At 40.9% G+C, this 20,702-nt stretch overlaps 1 protein-coding gene across 1 annotated transcript in view; it reads left to right on the forward strand.

The window, feature by feature from the left end:
- cacna1ba (calcium channel, voltage-dependent, N type, alpha 1B subunit, a) overlaps window positions 1-20,702 on the forward strand; it is a 143,765-nt gene that overhangs the window by 50,743 nt on the left and 72,320 nt on the right. The window contains exons 7-14 of the mRNA XM_071481837.1: window positions 6,163-6,266; window positions 13,388-13,503; window positions 13,672-13,758; window positions 15,733-15,816; window positions 17,454-17,660; window positions 18,703-18,815; window positions 18,971-19,083; window positions 19,167-19,298. Of these exons, the coding sequence (XP_071337938.1) occupies window positions 6,163-6,266; window positions 13,388-13,503; window positions 13,672-13,758; window positions 15,733-15,816; window positions 17,454-17,660; window positions 18,703-18,815; window positions 18,971-19,083; window positions 19,167-19,298 (956 nt within the window). The remainder of the gene's footprint in view (window positions 1-6,162; window positions 6,267-13,387; window positions 13,504-13,671; window positions 13,759-15,732; window positions 15,817-17,453; window positions 17,661-18,702; window positions 18,816-18,970; window positions 19,084-19,166; window positions 19,299-20,702) is intronic.

Genomic DNA, 20,702 nt, shown 5'->3' on the forward strand with positions numbered 1-20,702 from the left:
TAAATAGCCTGATATAACCTGATATACTACGGACAAACAGTGGGTTTTGATTCAAGTTTTGCAGACTCTCTGGACCACATCACCTTTTTATAATAACCTCTTCTGACAGGACTCTCTCAGGACTTTCCAGATGAACTTCTCACCCTATAATAAAGGTGTCAGAAGTAACCAGACCTAGAACCACCATCTTCAACCCTGAGAAATTAACAATTTGATCTGATAATACATTTCACAGCAGGACCAAACTTTCAGTGTCACCTCTGAGTTCATTGAACTGTGTGCAAGACCAAAACCAGACAAAGTGCCATGGAACAGAGATGAATGTTTTCATACAGCAAACTGAAAAATATTTTAGAAATGACATCACTAATTAAACATTTAGGGCCTCATCTTACACCCGGCAGTGTCTTTGCTAGTTTCAGACAGATAGTTGTCATTTTCCTGTCCAGCACCCACATTGTTTAAATAGCAGATACACCTTTGCCCATCTGAGGCTGTGTTGGTCTTAAAATGAGGTGTGGTCAGTTGCATTGTTGGCACATTGCTGTCTTGAGGCAGCAGAAAGTGATTGACCAACCAAAACCTGGTCTGAAGTCAAAGGTGCAGTATTTCACTGTTATATTTAGGGTGCATACTTTGTAAATAATGAACTGAAAAGGTATTTACTGTACACTTCTCATAATATAACATGAAAGATGTGACCGTTTTTTCTGCCATTAAATTAGCAAAAGTGGACATGGACATGCTCTAAAAGCACTTGCACCATCTGCTTTAGACTCTAAAAAGCCCATAGTGATCTGATGTTCATCCCTCTCCCCTCTCTCTCTCTCTGTACCATAAAGACATGTTAAAGACACATCTTTAAGTGTCTTTAACCCACTGTCTCAATGTCTCAAATGCCTTATTTTACTCAGGACAGGGTACTGTTGGCTTCACCAACCTTTAGGGTCAGTAACATGAGTCCCCTCCGGCAACACAGTATCCACTCACCTGTAAACAGCAGGAGGACTTTCAGGTGCTATCAGATGGAGCTCAGGGGAGCAGGATGTTTACAGGCTTAAGGACAGCAACAACCAGATACGGTGTAGAACCATTCACTTCCACCTGTCCTCTGGTACTGCTACAACTAGGACTAAACTGACACAAATTAGACCACAGACCTCGTCTGATAACATTTTTGCTTTTAGATGTTTTATTACAAAAAGACCAAGGTAGTCATATATTCTGTCGCTGTGTCACTTATGAATGGAATTATAGTGAAAATAAATGATTCCCCTTTTTGCTGGGGATCCCCTTAAGGACCCTTGGGGGGTCCCCTGACCCCGCTGATGTACGATACATCTTGATATCTGTGCAACTGAAGAAGAAAAATACCCTTTAAAGGACAAAAAGCAGTAATTTATTCACTGCACTGTGGCGTCTCGTTTATAGAGTCTTAGCACACACACACACACAAACACTTGTACTTCTAGTACAAAGATAGAAGAACAAGTTGCTGAGATAACACATTCCCTGGCCCCTTATTCTAACTGTAACCATCACAGCTGAATGCCTGACCATGTTTGTGTGTATCTGTGTGTGTTTATGTTCAGTCTCATTAGCAGCAGACAGCTGACCAGTCCACCCCTCGTCATGAAGTCTGCGTGATTGTTAATGCCCAGGTGTGTGTCAGTGTGTGAGACTGAGGGACCTGCTCTCTCCGTAGGAGGAAACAGACCCTGGCTGCCGTCACATTGCTGCTCTTTGTGTGCAGCTCTCCGGCCTGATAGTGTGTGTGTGTGTTGCATATCCTTTATCAATTTTGTTTGAGCATTGTAAAAGCTAAAAAGCTAATTGTAAATGTTTACCCTCTTTCATTTGATAGGCGCCACCATAAGGAATCATGAAATCGTGACTCGGGTTAATGGGAGAATCTGATTTGAATGCCTGCATGTTTTCATAAAATTATCGTTATTTAGCGCCAGTGTATTGATAATGTATTGCAAGAGGAAGTAATACAATATATCTTCATATCGATATTCAGTCTCACCTCTACCTACAACCTGTACCTCTGCCTGTCTTTACAGCTCATTTACAGAGAGACAGAGTGGAGGAAAGACTCATTTCTCACAATACTTTAATTCTTTAGAATGAAAAAGGCCAGATATAAAGATATAGTGTCAGGTATCATCAGTCTGAGTTCAAATCTAAACACACAGCTTGCTCTTGTGTCTGTCTCCAGCCTCTCAGGCAGTCTGGGTGTGGTGCTGCTGTTGAATCGAAGGCTGTCCTCAGGCTAACACATTTAGGGGCAGAACACGGCTACTAATGGCTTCTCTATTGCCTCCTTTGCTCTCTCCACTCTGCTAGCCGAGGTCTGAGGCAGCATCACCCCGACACTAGCTAATGCACTAACACACCCAGCCCTCTGCATCCACTTGCAGCTCGCAGCTACACTATGACGGATGAATCCGCCTTTCTAACCCAGAGCCTTTATACAGAGATTCACTAGCAGCAGTTCAACGTGTATTTGGTGAGTTTGGTCACCCACCCACTGACTGAAGTGATTAATGCTAATGCCAAATGACTTAAGATGATACAGCCCCCTCCTCCACTGCTCCACACTGTATGTTGATTAACAGGGTTAGACAGAGAAAGGTAAATCTGATAGGCTGTTGTGGCATATTTCATTCTAATTTCAGGATGCTGTGTCTTGGCTTAGCTTCTGTTTCCAAAACACTCATTTTGTAGCTGTAGAAGAGTCAGAAAAGTAGATCTGAGGTAAGAGGTTTTCTTTTGACATCCAACTGTTCAAAGCACACAGCATATAATCTTTACAGTAACAGGGACCCTGTGTGTATGCCCTGTGCCTTACCCTTCCATCTCTGTAACATACAGTGTATTTCATGTAAAAACAATAGCAGATTGTCTGAATGCAGCTCTGGCAGTATGCTGGTCTGTTTTGTTGTGTCTGCAGTCGCTCTGTTCTAATTCCCTCTGTGGTTCTAAGTGGGAGTATGGCAGCAGTTAGATGAGATTTAATTTAGACAGACCTGTTCACTGTACTCTGCCCCACTATGTTACCCTGCTGGATCAGATGATGTTTCTGAAATCATAAAAAGAGGCTCTGCAATATTTTCATACTGAAGCAGCACCAATCAGTGTTTTGTCCGCTATCTACAGTGGGTTTTCAGAAGCTAAAATGACAGGGGCTGTTTGCACAAAATACCTTAAGTTAAGATTTTCCTCCAAGTATTTAAATATTCACTTTAGTATTTAAGGTCTTCTCCTTATCTTTATCTTATACCTAAGTAATCACTTAAAGTACTTAAACTGCTGCACAAAAGACCAAAGTAAGGAAAAAAATTGAAGGTACCTCTGACTCTGTCTTAACTGCAACATGGCTGAATTTATAGGAAATGAACGAAATCTCAAGAAGAGTGTTCTGCCCCCAGAGACACCCTTATCGATGAGGAATTGATTTTACATTACAGGTTTGACCGGCAGTCAGTCTGTGATTTGTCTGACCATCTGGAGCTGGATCCCTCTACTTTGTGCAGATTAATGGCTGCTCTACGATCTTTCCGGTCAGTCACAGTCAAGGTATTTCATGTCCATAGATCAGTGGTGTGCCTGGTCACTCACCAGCTTCCCATCAAAACAACAGGAGGATGTGCTCGTGGTGCACTTCTTTAATGTTACCGGCTTCCCAAAAATGATAACAGGTATCACAAGTGGTAATGGCAGGAAATCAACGGTCTCCTTTTGAGCTGCTGCAAATACCTTAACTTAAGGTTTCCATAGTAAAGGAAAAACCTTAACTATGGAAACCTTTCAAGAGATTGTGTGCAACAGCCTGAAGTAACTCCCTCAGCTAAGAAGAAATTAAACCTTAGGTGTCATACTTAAGTGGAAAAGTTGAGGTATTATGTGCAACTGGCTCCAGATATTTCTCTCAGAGTTTAAAAGGAGAGTGAACATCAGTCCGATAATTCGTATTTTCATCATCATCGCCATATGAATATTAAAGCTGCTGCTCTTGAAACTAATTTTCTTTATTCGAATTCTGTTCTAAATTTTATTCTTTTCAAAAAATATAATCAGTAATATGAGTCTCATTTAAAAACCAGATAAGCAGTGCTGTATGGATGAGATAAGATAAATATAACATTATGTAGCTACACCTGATGAGAGAACCTCCACTGTTTCAGGGCTGAAACCTCAACTTAAGCTTTAGGAAACCCTGCATTCACATTTAGGATGAGAACATTGGACTTGTTAGATGGAGCCTGGATACCTGGGCCATGGTATCAGTTTGATGGTGATTGTGAGGTGGTGGTAGAGGAAGACAGAGGAGCTGTATTTCCATACTTCAGTATTTGTTCATTTATCATAAGTCATATTGTCATTGCAATATTGAGCATTGTTATTGCACATCGCAGATTTTCCTCATATTGTGCAGGCCTAGTAAACAGGTAACCATTTGTTAACATGTGACAACTTTGTATGGTTATGTCAGTGGCAAAAAGGGGATGGACACAGCTGTGTAGGTTGTTTAAAGTCAACTTGATCCAAGTTCTTATTGTGGCTTTTTTACAAAAGGCATCGCAATAGGTTTCAGTCAATAACTGCATCACCAGACAATTTTCAGCAATCAAATTAACCTCCCACAGCAGTAATGTGAGTGTGACTGACCTGCACCCTACCTGCCCTCAGGCAGGGTGCAGGTCAACATGGAGAACATGAGGCTCAGGTTGTGACTGCGGCTTCTGTCATTATTGCAAATCACACACAAACCGGCACACCTCTCCTCCACACCAACACCAACACTCGTTTTATTGTCTTGCAGTTAAAGTGATTTTACAGTAGCGACAGAATAAAATGAGGACTGGCTGTATTAAAGCAGTGAAGTCTGGCATTTCTCTGTTCTGAACAACACAGCTGATTGCAGCTCAGTGCTTTTCTATATGGGTCTTGAGAGTTTTGGATGCTATCATCACACCATCAAGATGCAAAGCTGTAACGCCTTTGATCCCACTTGGGTTTCTCTCAGTGTTGCATATGGTCAAACATATGTGGGTGCTCATGTCACATACTACTGTGTACTGTTAGATCATGGGCTAAAGAAGAACTTGACTGGCCTGCACAGAGCATTGAACTCAACCAGATCCAACAGCTTTGGCCACAATCATCTAACATCAGTGTTGGACCTCATTAATGCTCTTGTGGCTGAATAGGAGAAAACCCCTGCAGCCAGGTTCAACATCTGGTGAAAGTCTGAACCCAGATGAGTGGAGGCTGTTACCGCTGCTCATTTTATTACCACACGTACACTCGTGATGAAAACGGGAAGTTCATTTTTGAGGTTGCAGTTTGTGGTGAACTGTGGTAGATTTGTAGAATCAATCCTCTTTGTCATTGATTCTCCAGGTCTCTGGACTCTACTGGAGGATGAACACTGTTCTTCTATCACATGAGGGAATGTGATGTTTTGATGATGGTGGTAGAGAGCACTGTCTAATACATCACTCCAAAATCTCCCAGAGGTCTTTGGGTTGAGATCTGGTGACTCTGAAGGTCACAGCATATGATTCACATTGTTTTCATCCTCATCAAACCCATTAGTGACCCCTGGTGACCTGTGAATGGTGGCATTGTTTGACACAGGTTATTATTTAACTGATTTTTCCGATTTATTTGATCTTATTCATTTATTGTTTTTACTTCTGCGCTAGTGCTAAATAAATCAAGTTTATTACTGTCATTATATTGTATTATTATCCACTCATTTTTCAGGTTTTTCCTTTAATTAGTCACTGGTCTCTATCTTATTCCTCTCAGCCACAGAGCTCCAGAATCTATTAAAAACTTATCAGTGAGCCACACTGTTGCACTGAGTGACATCATCACCATGAACATACACACTGTAGGTTATTTGGAATCAGTCAGAACAACAGTGGACGGCAGTTTCAGGAACATTTTTCACTATATATTTGTGAGCTGTTAAAGAACAGAAAGTACTAAGAGACAGACTAACACATTCCTGGTTTTGGCCTTTTCATGGACTTTTTTGATAATATGAAAAACACTGATTAATGCCAGCCTCATCCTTTAACTGCAACAACAGTATTAATGGTTCTGTTTTTTTTTTGTTTTTTTCTATCTCTATCTTTATGTGTTTAGGCCAATGATGCATCAGGAAACACATGGAACTGGCTGTACTTCATCCCCCTCATCATCATTGGTTCCTTCTTCATGCTCAACCTGGTGCTAGGCGTGCTGTCAGGGTGAGTACAAACTGTGAGGATCACCTGAGCAGAGCATTTTCACCGATGTCTTTACATTTTATCCACCTTTAAACCTGCAGTGTGGACATGGTCTCTCCCCTTTGGCAGGCAAAAATCTGATTGGATAGCATGGTTTTAAGTAACCCTTTCATTTCTGAAACAAACTTGATAGAAAATTAGGCTAAAATTAGAATAAGAAGAGAATAATTGTAAAATTAGAGTAAGAATTGAATGAAAGAGATGAAAGACAATATTATAAATGCTGATATGTTTGGCCTTCCCTGAATGTCTTGAAGTCCCTGAGGGTTCTCCACTGATACTGCATCTGCCTAAATGTGTGGGACCTTCTGGTAGGTGAGCTAGCTTCTACACTCTGTACAGCAATTTACATTATCATTATTTGTGTCTTTTTCACGTTTAATACTTTGGGGAAACAGAGAAGGTAAAAACTGTCTTTTCTGCTGCTATTTTTAATATTCTTCTGCACCGGTGAGATAATTTATTTATTTAAAAATATGTTATTCACTTTGAATAATCTAACAAAATATGTTCCAAATTACATTCAAGAGCATGCACTCTAGTGGCCCACCCGACACTGGTTATTAACAATAACCTGCATCAGCCCACTCATCAGTTAAACTTCAGTGCTGTTGCAATTTTTAACCATAAAAGGATCAAGCAAATGTACACTAGTTGAGCCATTTGCAACCAAGTTAATGCTGTAGGTTATTTTGCACCAAAGATCGTTTCTCTCAGATATCTGTGGTGGATGCTGTGGTCATGTGTTACGTCATATGGCTCCTTCATTAATGTGTTCAAACTTTGAGAAATGTGCAGCGGGCTGTGTGAAAACCAGGAATGGCGCAGATTGGCATGTCGTATAAAGTCACTTAGGCTCAGCAGCATCCTTGGTTGGAATCTGACACAGCCTTGGCCTCACAGGGCCAGTGACAGGGACTCTGGAATTTATTTGAAGTTTTACAGTATTTAGAAAAAAAACCTCTATACCTGTTAAACTCTCAGTTCTCCCACAGAGTGTTCTCCTTATTTTGCATTTACTAGTTTAGACAAATTCCACATGACTGTATGTGTCTGCCACAGTATGAGCAGACTGTGCAGAGCCTGTCAGTGTCATTCTGTGGAACACACCCTCTCTTTTATAAACTGACGCAAATAGCAGGCACTGAGTTGTCAGGATGTCATCACCATCGAACAGAGCATCATGGGAGAAGTGTTTTTATTGCCTCTTTGAAATATTGCTTTGCAGTTATTATCATCTCTCTTCAGCACTAGGAGTCTCTGGGTGTTGTTCCCCATCCTCCACTCATGTGCAACCAGCCCTGTCACCATGAATGTCTGTGACTGACTGAGAAACTGACTGACTGACTGAGTGACTGACAGACTGAGTAACTGACTGACTGACTGACTGATCATAGTTGAGGATCACAGTTCCACCATTGGTCAGGCAAATGCCTCGTGACTGAGTTGGAGTTTCCCCATTGGCTGTTGAATTAGAACAGTTTCTCTTGGGTTCATTTACAGCCTGCAATACTGCCAACTTAGCACATTTGTCATCTTCTTTCTTCAGAGCTTTATAGTGAATTTAAGCTCATTGTTTATCTGCCCAGACCAAACTTAACTGTTCTGGTTCACGCTCTCTGCTCATAGCATCATTTCAGCCAAAATAACTCACTGTGCACTACCTGCTCAGCACCAAACAGGAGACACAGTTAGCAATTAGCTATGGTGAACATAGTGGAGCAATAGCAGCTAAAACGCCAAATATTTCCCTCAGACAAAAACATTGCTAAAAGAGAGTGAATTTTAGGATCCAAATTAATGATGATGTTGCATTAGTCACTGAGGGTTCAGAGGTACACTGGAGTTTTTCTAGTTTACATTTAGTGTTTCCCTCCCAAATTTTATGTTGAAGTGGAACTATTTCATCAATCCATGTAAAATGTCCATTTTAATTTGATTGCCACTACCTCAGCTGCTAAATCTTCCTTTGTGCTTTCATATTCTCCCCCAATCAATGTGTATAAATCGAAATCTATAGTGTTTCTCCTGTGTTATTTCTGTGAACTGTTATTCCCTCTTTTTCCTCATCTGTCTCAGCTCATTCAGACAGATGGACAGATGAAGGCAGAGTTTGTATCCATGTTCACTCGCCTGTTGCTTAATGTTAAGGTCATTAATTTTTGAAGGAAGCGTCAGTACTCTATGTTCCATCTAGTTGCTCTGCTCTTGCAAATGAGGTAACGTTTCTCCCTCGTGGTGTAGAATCTGTTTCCTCACTGTGGAAATCTTTTTGAAAATCAGACTGTTGATCTCATATCTATCGCTGTTCCTCAAACACTTGAAGTCATTTGTGGAATGATAATATACCCTATTGCTCAACACTGGTCCTTGGTCTGAAAAATTACTGTCCAATTCCCAAATTGCTATTCTATGCTAAAGTCTCAGAAAATGTGCATCATTTAATGAACAATAAAGATATTTTTGAGAATTTTCAATCTGTCTTTTGATCTCATCGTGGTTCACTTTCTGTTGCTGTAAGGAAAATTTCTCCCTCTGCTACTAAAACTCACCTGGTGTACCACAAGTCTTTAGGATCTCAAGTTTTCTTTTCTTCATACATGCTACCTCCCTTCACTGTTATAATATTTAGCTTCAATTTTATTCTGGCAACACTCAAGTATATGTACCAGTGTCACAATATCAACAGTGACTGCCATTTTGCAAACATAAGTAATGTACATGTTTATTTGCATATAGAGCGGGAAAGTGAGATCCGATCACAAGTTATCACTCCAGACACACATGGAGACTTATTTTGATGCCAGGTGTGATTGGCTCACCCAGGACACATGTTACTGCCAGGTCTGAACAGAGCCTCTGAGTCCTCATTAGCCTGTTTACAACCTGAAGTCCTGTCAGGGGTCTCATGACTGTTTCTTTGATCTAGGCCAGTGACTATCTTTGTTCAAGACTTTACACTTAACGGTCTACAGCTTTAGAGTGTCTGATGAACTGGGGTATTCTACTTGTGTATCAGCTCTTACAACCCTACTTTAAACATATTTCTACACATAAGCATCCCAGTTTTAATGTTCACCACCTCCAGCTTTCCATTAGCCATTTCTACATATTTTCATATATTCTCACACATCTGCACAGATATTCTATATCCATCATGTGCTGAATATACAGAGAGAGAGGCTTGACAAACGCTTTAGAGGCCAGGTAGCCTTTAGCTGCCCCCTCTGTGGTTGTGTTATCCTCTCTGTTTCCTGCTCTCACCACAGAAGTTGTCAGATGGCCTTACAGTTACTTTGGAGGTGGAAGGTCACTGATGCTGTCTGGCAGGGCCATGCGGGGGCCATGTCATTGTTTAAAGGCCACGATCTGAGCTTCAGAGCAGGCATGAGAGCAGATACATGCAGGGTTGAGAGGCTGCAGACCCCCAGGGGCCATTCACTCAGCTTTTATTCCATCAGTGTGGACAGTGTGGGATGAGATGTGGCTGTGATCAAAGTTTAAACCACAGTCGCTTATTCTAAAAACTCCTCTCGCACATCTGTGGCTTGTGTAACTTAAAAGTGTCCATACACAACTGTTTATGGACATGTTGGCTATAAGCAACTTCACAAGGTGTTGGGGTTGTTGGTTTGTTCTGTGTCTATAGTTTTTGTTGTCAGCGTTGCATCGTAATCAAGCTCCATGAGGAGTGTACAGGAAGAAAACAGCATTGTTTGCTAGAAATGTCAGGTCAGCCCTGACAGAAGTTTACAAAACAGGAAACAACCCAAGGTCTACTTCCACTGTTACCTACAGTGAAAATGTATTCCATGACTGTGAATAATTTGGCCAAGAGGTGAAATATGAAAAGAGAAACGTAGAGGGCCAAGGACAGAGCCACAGGGTACTCCATATGTCACAGTATTATTATTATAGGAGACACACTGTGCTCTGTCAGATAAGTAGGACTTTAACGAGGTGAGTGCCAGACCAGACGCCAAATTTGCTTCCAGTTGGTATAGGAGTATACAATGATCTGTGATATCAAAATACCATAGGCTGATTAAAATTTAATTTAAAATGGAAAACAGAAACAAACTCGTGAGTGTACACATGTAGCCTTACACGGCCGCAAAAATATGAATCAGTGTTATCACGTATATCATAAACACGAAACATAAGCAGCTGTCTCGGTGTCACCGACTTGTCACTAGACTTATAGATTTTTCACAAAAAAGCACCTAGTGATGGAGCGTGGGACCGAGGGGTCACTGAATGGTTTGAGTTTGAAAATAATGTGAGTTGTATTCTGTGGCCTTGGTGGTCACCAGATCTCAACCCGGTTGAACACATCATGGCCAGAGACACACTGACGCTGACCTGCGGTGGCCCAACATCTTAATAAGGCACTTTGTTTTTTCCTTTAATTTGTCACCTGTATGTACCTACTGATACATACTGTATGCTAGCATGAGCACATTACACATACAATACATATATTTTGTATATGTGTGGAAACACACCCAGTGTAATGTACTGTAATTCTGTTATCAAAGAAAAACCATTCAAGCATGCACACACACACACACACACACACACACAGTACACTCAACCAGCACACACGAATGCACTGCACACACATTTTACAGAGAAAGTAATGTAGCCACAAAATGAGATTTAGACACTGGCAGGCACGTATACAAACAGAAACACCCTCAGGAAGGCAGGCAGGCAGCCACTGCAATGCAGAATAGAGCTTCCCCCTCTGCTGTGTGGGAGACACACCAATCACTGAGGGGTGGGGGTGGACTGGAGATCCCCTGCTCTGTTATTTCAATAGTCTGCCTTCCTCGCTCTTTCACTCTCTCTCACTGTCTTTCTTTATTTGGCTCTCCTGCCTGTCTTTTTCTTCTTTTCCTCCACCCCTCCCTCTCCGCCTCGTCTCTCACATATATCATTTCCCGCTCACCTAATTTAAACCGAAAACACATTATTGTTATGACATAACTGTAACCCTGATGTTGGCAAAGCAATATAGTGGCAATGGTGAATTTTTAATGGTTATAAGAAGGATGTAATTTAATGTTCAGATCAACAATTTATTTAGAGTTTCATTTGTTTAATTATTTTCCCTGTGTAAGATAATTATCATTACAGTATATGTGGGATATACATGGTCTCTCTGTTAGCCAGCCGAGAGAGAGAGTGGCAGAGAGAGGGTGACTTAAAATGGGGAGAATAATAACATACTCTTCTATAATAGTAACATTTATGTTTACAGTATATTGAGATGAGATTATATTGGTTCCCAAAACTATGGAGACTAAGACCTGATTCTTACAAAAGTCATTATGTGGCCTTCACCAACTTTAATACAATTGTAATGCCAATTAAAAAAACAATTAGTAAATTTACATTTATTGATCAATGTGTGTATTCGTATTAAGTACCTTTTAAAACACTTTTTAATAGCAAACTGATGAGGTATGTCTATTTGAATCAGTATGTTATTGGCAGCTTTCCTACTAGGTGCTTTCAAAACGACTTTTGTTTTTCATCTTTAAGCCTTTATGAAGAAAGATGAGACAAAACGAGGAGAGAGAAAAATGGGGAACAACATACATTAAAGTCCTTGGTCAGACGCAAATCAGGGAGATGCTGTTCACTCATGTTTCTGCTTTTCCTCTGCTTTTGTTTGAAAGGAAGTAACTTGAATAACCTGTTTTTATTTTTTCACAAAATACACAAAACTTTACAACACTTAGTTCATTCCTGTGTTTGGATGCTGTTTACTCAAGATACTGCAGCTGCCGCTGAGGTGAGGGGTGTGGCCAGAGCAGGAAGAAGCAGTCTTTGACCTCGCATCCTCAAGTCCAGGCTGCTGCAGACAGTGCTCCTGCTTTGTATCACAGTCCTTAGTTTATCTGTTTTTGTTCATCTGTTTTGGTTGTGGAGAGTCAGACATCTTTGCTCAGCAACCATAATGGTTGTCAGCAGGACAAGAAACACCGCCATAGGTAGATTTAAATAAAGATAGATCAGAATTTAGATGCGTAAAGATGAGATGATAGCAGCTTGTAGAATAATAATTATTGATTATAAAGCTTGTTAGCAACTTTATTTCCCAGAAGATCTTGTATCTAGGGGTGCATCTTGTATGTACTGTATATGCAAATAATGTGATAATGTCACTCATATGCAAATAAGCAAATGCTAATATATATATATGGGGGCTGTAACCCCCAGACTGGGAGAATGGCTCCAGCAGATTGCAGGTGCAACGTCTGAGGTCTCTGTCCAGAAGAGCACAGTTCTAGGACCAGCTGACAGAACTAATGTTACCTCTGTCACACATTTATGAACAAGGTAAATAACAAGGTAGAAAACATGTTGCTGTTTGTCTTCATCGAGCAGATTCTCTCAGTGTGTCTGTGAGTGATTATCTGGATCATCTGGTGTCTTTCTGCTGGAGGCACCTTTCCTTCCTGGTTGTGCAACATGATTGGCTGTTGTCGGAATGATTCAAAGTGTCTGTTGCCAGGAAAATGCTGCATGCTTTCTTATAACCTCACTTTATATCTTTGAGGATATCAGTTCATACCAAGTCAAAAGGCTGAAGTCCACGTAAAGTTTTGAGTCACTGGTGTTGAACTGCAAATCTTTGATTTTATTAAATCAGTCATCAGACTCAAGACCTGAGTCAGACTCAAGTGCATGTCACATGACTTGGCACCTGATGGACGTTGCTCAGAGAGAGGACAGAGACAGGACTGAAATCAGCTTTTATCTAAGCATGAGAAAGCCGTGCTGTTGATGTTGAGTTCACTTGTTCCACAATGTGACAGGACACAGACTCTGTCTTACCTGCTGGAAGCCAGCCTGCTGTATATCTGTCAGCCTGCTTCAGGGTCTGTGTTGGCCTGTCAAATCCAATAAACATTTTTCTGTCTGTGCGTCTGTGTGTGTGTGTGTGTGTGTGTGTGTCTGTGTGTGTGTGTGTGTGTGTGTGTGTGTGTGTGTGTGTGCGCGCGCGCGCGCGTGCGTGCGTGCGTGCGTGCGTGTGCGTGCGTGTGTGTGTGGTTTCTTTGTGGTTTCTACAGGGAGTTTGCCAAGGAAAGAGAACGGGTTGAAAAGAGGCAAGAATTCCTGAAGCTCCGCAGACAACAGCAAATAGAGAGAGAGTTAACTGGATACCTGGAGTGGATCTGCAAAGCAGGTCGAATACAAATACACACACACATACACACACACAGATCTTTGGCCAAACATGACCAACAAAATATTAACCCTCGCTAATCTTTACAGTTACATCTACATGAAAAACCTTACTGTCATTGGTGTTAACACAAATATGACCTAATTCAAGCGTGTATTTGTGTTGCAGAGGAGGTGATGCTGGCTGAAGAAGACAAGAATGCAGAGGAGAAATCTGTGGATGGAGCTTGGTACAAAAGAAAACACAACAACTCTGGTGAGGACTGTTTAGAGTCAGTAAATAACCAGCTGGGTTTAAAAAAACTGCATCATTGTACAATTTAGTGTCGTATTAGGGGTGTAACCTGGTGTACACCAGCTAAATATACCAGAACTAAACCAGACTACAAAGATAATATCTCATATGAGGGGGTCATATTATTCTAGCTTTTAGCTGATGATGATGATGATACTCTGTTGAGGTACATTTGTTTCCTCCTCCCTAAAACATTAGAAAAGTCTCTGTTAATAGCAGCTGTTGGTCTGTCCTCCTCTTCTCCTCTTTTTCACAAATCATCTTCTTTGGTGCATTACCGACACAAGCTGTCTATGCATTACTGCCAATGTGCTCATAGAGTATGAGTGCATCCATTCAACAATAATAAACACGAGAAGCAGTTAAGTGCTGCATGACCAAAGTTTGATTTGCCCACGAGGGCCCACAGTGCTGATGAGCAACAATATCTCCCCAGGAAAACTACTGAAGAATTAACAACAGTGAATTCACAGATAAATGCAGTTTTACTTGTTAATAAATTGCTGCATCTGTAGTTAATGCTGTTAGTCAAAATGTCTGCTGTGAAAAAGGTCTGTCCCTTTAGTTTTCCCCCATGAAGCTCATTCAGTCCCAGTTATCCCTGGTCACTTTTGTGTCATCCCTCCACAACTTCTGATGCCCTCTTAACTCGTATTTTATTTGTATATATGAATATATCCACATTTTAAATTGCATACTTACATATGTACACAATATACAACATACATACTTAATACAACATCTTTACTATGTGCATATTATTGAATGACACAAACAATTGAAAGGTTGTCTAAATGATCACATTAGACCACCAGTACCTTGGACCAAATCAAATGCTTTGTTGGCCACAACCTCCTCCCCTCCCTCCATGTTCCCAGTAAGCAAGGTGTTATGAAGCCCACTGAAAGTGGCCACTAAATGCACAACAAGAAGCACAACTGTATAAAGTTACCCTGTGTGCAACACAGCCAACAAAAAAACAGTCCACCCACAACCATCAGCCCACGCTAGCATTGCCAGGATATGTTCTATAGTAATCCTGACAGTAAGCTAGCGATAGCAACAGTTGTCAAATTAATTCATAATAAGGGTAACAGGAAGTTAGTTAATGTTATCATGTCTACTGTAGCTGTCACTAATGAAAACAGACCTGTAACATTATGTAGCATCAAGTTACTGACACATTATGGTGGAGAAAAACAACAGTTCTGAGACCAGCTGGAGCCTTTAGCAGCTCATAGAGGTCACCTCTTAGTGAAGCCAGACCAGTATTGGCTCCACAGTTGGACCACGAAAGAATTTTAGCCTTGGGAGCTGACCCTGTGGGAGCTGGTAACACCTTTAAAAACGGATTTGAGCCTGCAGTCCCCATGGCCAGTCTGCCTTTGCTCTGGTCTTTTCTCCTTCTTTCTTGAGACATTTTTAGCCAAAAAATGTAATTTTATCCATGGAGGAAATTCTGGAAGGTCACTGTCTCCTGATCACTGTGTACTCACTGTGACATCAGCCTGTGTGTTAGTACACATGGAGAGGACCAGTGGTTTAACAGGGAGGGACTCATATGCACTAACATGCATACTCTTTCCGGTCTGGGCACCAAAACAAAGACCAGGGGGAGGATGGGGTGTGACTTCGTTGCTCAGGACACCATGACTCCACTATGGTTTTACATGGAAAATAGTTGTTTGCTGTTATATTATTGATTAAAATCTAATTTACAGAACCTTTTAAAAGCACAAAAGTTTGAAATATCTTTGGAATTTAATGTTTTTTTTAAAACAGTTAGTTGATTATCCTGTTTGGGAAACTGGCCTGCTCCATACTGTTAAACTGGACAGCTTCCTAACTGAGGAATCAGCTGATACAGGTCATTTCCACCGGCATCGCACAGCATCACATGTGTGATTTATTTTTTTTCCCTTTCTGTATTTACAGTGCTGAAAAGAACGAAAAAGAGTAAGAATGATCTCATCAATGCAGAGGAAGGCGAGGACCACTTCACTGACATCTCATCTGTTGGTGAGGACGTGACCTGACACAATATTTGCCATATTGCTCCAAGTCTCCAAGCTTAGTACCAAAAGCTAAAAGGTGACAAACATCAAACTTCAAAAATAAAAATAAAATCTAATTGCTTTCTCAACCCTTTTGGCATCTAAGAGAATCCTAATGAACTGGATATCACCTCTTCCCCCAAATTCTTCTATGTGGTTGAGGGATCTAACATTCTTTCTAAAACTGGAAAGAAATTGTGTTTCTTTTATTTTATTTTATTTTATTTTATTTTATTTATTTTTGCTTGTACTCTTCGAGTTATTAATACTGTAAAGTGCTATTTGAAAAATTGGTCATGTGACTTGTTTTCAGTTTTTGGGAGAGTGATTGAGGGGGAGAAAATTTAAAACTACTTGTGCCGAATTAACAATAATCCAACTTATGGATGCACTGACACACTTGTCCAGATGTTCATTTTCACTTGTTCTAAAGAATATTTGTCCATGAAACAACATCAGGTCGTCTGACGAGTCAGTTGGAGAAGATTTCTACTTCCTTATTTTATTTTTCTGGAGTCGGCCACTACAGTGAGTTGGCGGGGGCAAATTACTTCACAGCAATGCTTCTTCTTTCACTTATGTTGCAATATCTGAACAACTGGACCGTGGTCATACCACCACTGGTTATGAGAGTCCAGTTGAGGTCCTGTAACACAGAATCAAACAGCTGCCAAACTGGTGGGTATAAAATTCTCTGAACTGTAGATGCATTAATACACAGCCTGCTGAGGTAGCTAGTTTGCTATGAGATAAAACTTTCCGCCATGACAGATGCACTTTGTGAAAAAAAAAAAAAAAAACAACTTCATGAAAAGAAGAAATTAAAATTTCATTGGATATGGGTCCTGGGGGTCCAGGGGTTAGGACACATGCATGCCAAATGCACGGAGTGTACACGGTTTGATTATGATATTATGATTGATATTTTTTACTACTTATTAACAAAAACACACTGTAAAAGCTTATCTAAAAAATATTTATTTTTGCTGTAGATGTATTAGTGTGGGACCTGAGGTGTTACAGTCACCAGATGTCTGGATTAAAATAGACGAGGAAATAATTAGCCCACTAGTCTTCCTGTGCCTGTAATGAAATTCTAATAGAACCATTTTTCTCCTTCCTCCTTGTGTCCTGTCCCACTTGACAATGATTTAAGTCACAGAAGGTTTAATATAGTACAGGCTAAATGGGAGCAGGGAGTGGAGACGTGAAGGCTGTGGCACTGTGAGCTCAAAGAGCCGAGGACGTCACTGCGGTTACATCACAGTTAAAGCTTGTCAGAACATGGAGAATCTTCTTTGTATAAGTTAATTATATCACATCCATTCATTCTGTTTGTCCCTTTGGTTCTTCCCATCATTTGACTCTGCTGGTAGAGCTCACCTCTGTAAGATCGTTGCAGGGTGGTACTGAAGAGAGCTGACTTTAGGACCTTGCTCTGGAGTGAAATACTTTAATTTGGTCTAGATGTCAGAACGAAAGCCTAGGTTGAAAGTAACTCTACTCAGATCCAGTCTTGATTTGGTAAGACCACCTCACCTCAGTCTTAGGCTTGGTAACTTTATTGCCATTTTGTATGTTATGTTCCAACTGCCCCCCCAGGGTCACCGTTTGCCCGGGCCAGCGTGAAGAGCAAGAACGAGAGCTCGTCTTACTTCAGGAGGAAAGAGAAGAGGATCCGCTTCACTATCCGTCGTCTGGTCAAGTCCCAGAGCTTCTACTGGACTGTGTTGTGTCTGGTTGGCCTCAACACACTGTGTGTAGCCATAGTACACTATGACCAGCCTGAGTGGCTCACCTACGCCCTGTGTGAGCACCATCAGTTCAAACCACTATACCTACATTGTTATTACACTATATACTATTTATCTCACTAGTATTATTGTATTAGACCATTTATACAGACATTAACATATTCCCTAAAGGTATTAGGGTTAGACTTGTCTTTAGCCACTGACCAGTTTTTTACTGCACAGAGAATTTAAAGTGAAGCTATTTAACATTTGAAATGAGTAAAAACACTTTACTTCTTACAAATAAGAAGAGCCAGTTTGCTGACTCCTTTATTATTATCCTGAAATTATCACTTTGATCACAGTCAGAAGTCACATTGTGTTGTTTGATGGCTCCTCAATTACTGCCTACTGTACAAAAATATTTAAAACAGCTGCTGTGGAAGCACTGCATTGAATGCATAACTGTCAACTGTAATTACAACAGGATTATTTTAACATGCCATTGTGTGACAGTAGCAGGAGGCTATGCTAGCTCATTAGATTCACATTGCTAAGAAGACATAGTATGTTCTGTACAGTTTGTAGTAAAGTTGGAGTTCCCCCAACCCTGTGAGGGTGATGCTGAAGGTTTGATGTTCCGATAAAAACCAGATCGGTCACCAGCAGCTTTTACCATTCACTAGTATAAAAGGTTGGAAATAGGTCAACCTCATTAAATCCTACCAATTGCATGATAGTTCAAATAAGTGTAACACAACCTTTCGTGAACACTGATATTGTTTTTACTTGCTTCCTTTGTAACTGCTGCTCTTATTTCTGTTAAATGTCTACTCTGTTCAACAGATTTAAAAAAAAACATGACTGTGTTGCCTTAGATTTAATCACCGACAGGGAAACTGCAAAAACACATGAGCAAACACACGTCTCACCCACTCCAACATGGGAGAGTACAGCGATAATGTACTAAAACAACAAATTCTTTCTGTGTCTTGTTTGCTGTGGGCACAGCTGAACAGGCAGCAGTGGCTCAGCTCTATTGAATTGTGGGAAAAAGCAGCAGGGCCCTTTTTAACCCGGGTCATTGATCTGTGTGTTTCCTTGCTCTCCCTGGACAGACCTGGCAGAGTTTGTATTCCTGGGCCTGTTTCTGGCAGAGATGTCCATGAAGATGTACGGCCTTGGACCCCAGAACTACTTCCACTCCTCATTCAATTGTTTTGACTTTGGGGTGAGTCGTCTCATTCAGCCAGGAGTTCAGTCAATGCACAGTGTGTTTCAGAGTGTGAGAATGTGGATTATAATTCATGTAATGTTTCAGATTATTGCCAGAATTGGAAAAGAGAACTGCGTTTTCCTGCTGCACTCATAAGACTGTGTTCACAGGTGATTATTGGAAGTATTTTTGAGGTGATCTGGGCTGCCATCAAACCTGGAGCCTCATTTGGGATTAGTGTCCTGCGAGCTCTGAGACTGCTCAGGATCTTCAAAGTCACCAAGTGAGTCATCAGAAATGTGTGTCTGTGTGCTGGGAACACTGGTCATGTCAGATACACTCATACAGTTGTCTGTGTGTGTGTAGGTACTGGAACTCTCTGAGGAACCTGGTGGTTTCCCTCCTCAACTCCATGAAGTCCATCATTAGCCTGTTATTTCTGCTCTTCCTCTTCATCGTGGTCTTCGCTCTGCTGGGCATGCAGCTGTTTGGTGGCCAGTGAGTAACCCGTTTCTGCTGCTGCTGTTTGTAGTGAAGAAATAAAACACAGCTGTACTTCCTGGGACTCTCAGTTAAGCCTTTGAACCTAATTGATGCAGTTTGCATCAAAAACACGCCTTCTCCCCCAAGAAAATTACATGTTATTTTACCAAAAATCATTAAGACCATGATCATTAAAAAATGTATAAAGCAACAACACCGGTTCTTGGTTTGCAGACATTAGCCAGAAGGAAAGCAAAAACAAATCTGCTCATTGAGTAACTGATAAAAGAGCCCCTCCAATGAAAATCAAGTGTTTAACTGTTTAACGTCCAGATTATGTTTTTTATAATACAACACATATCATGAGATAATCAGTCAGCACCATGACTGAGTGTGTCCACCTTGAACTGCAGTGAACCAATGACAGTCTCATAAAAACAGATTCAGACAGCCAGGGATTCATACGTCATAGAACCTAAGGAACCAATCCTGTCAACTTGCAGGGCCGGGGGGGCGGGGCTAAATACTCTTGAAGCCTTGTCAGTACAGAGAGCCAGAGTTATCATTAGCACAACCTCTAACACTGTGTCAGCTACTGCCAGTTACAAGCTAACAAACAACATAAACAAATAAAAGATGCTAATTATGCTAACGGTTCTGATCCGTCTGCTAGTCTCTGATTCTGGTCTCAGACTCCTCATCTGACTCTGGGTCTGACTGAGGCTCAAACATGAGTCTCTCTGATGTTTCCTCCTCTAACCATCTTGATACTTTCTGCTCTCTCACCTGTCAACCTGGAGCAAGCAGGTGGTGGGCGGGGCCAAGGCCTGATCCAGTTTTCTCAGTGAGGAAGTAAAAGTAGATGTGCTTACTGCCCCAGTTTTTAACCAAGTAAAATATTAATCATAGCCCAGGATTTTTTTCAAAAACATTTTTGGAGAGGAACTTCAAAACAAAGCTTACAGTGGACATGATTTGAATGGATTGGAATTGTTCTTTCCATAACCATCTGACAATGCAACCAATGTCTGGCTACTTATGAGTTAGAATTTTTTTTAATGTTTTTTTGAGCTGTGACTGCTGTTATTCGTAGCTGTTTAACATATTTTCTCCTCGGTTCATTTCTGCAACAAAGATGTCGGGAGAGGTTTTCAATTCATCATCATGAATTTATTTCCTATGCAGCCGCAAAGCACATTGCATTTACCGAGGTCACTAATAGGTGGACTGCAGTCTGGAACTGGACTCAGACCTATAACCTACATTAGTGAGAATCACAAAATTTTGACACAGCATTTTTGTTTTAACCAGTGCAGATTTTCTAGGCTTTATGGCACTGGTCACATCACGCTACTTAGCCAATCACTGCGACAGTGAGAGAGACAAGACAAAATTGGTCGAAGAATTAAGTGGGAAAGA

This window comes from Trachinotus anak, unplaced genomic scaffold (genome assembly GCF_046630095.1).
Source record: "Trachinotus anak isolate AG129_WGS33_773 ecotype Australia unplaced genomic scaffold, CSIRO_AGI_Tana_v1 ptg000008l, whole genome shotgun sequence".
NCBI lineage: Eukaryota > Metazoa > Chordata > Actinopteri > Carangiformes > Carangidae > Trachinotus > Trachinotus anak.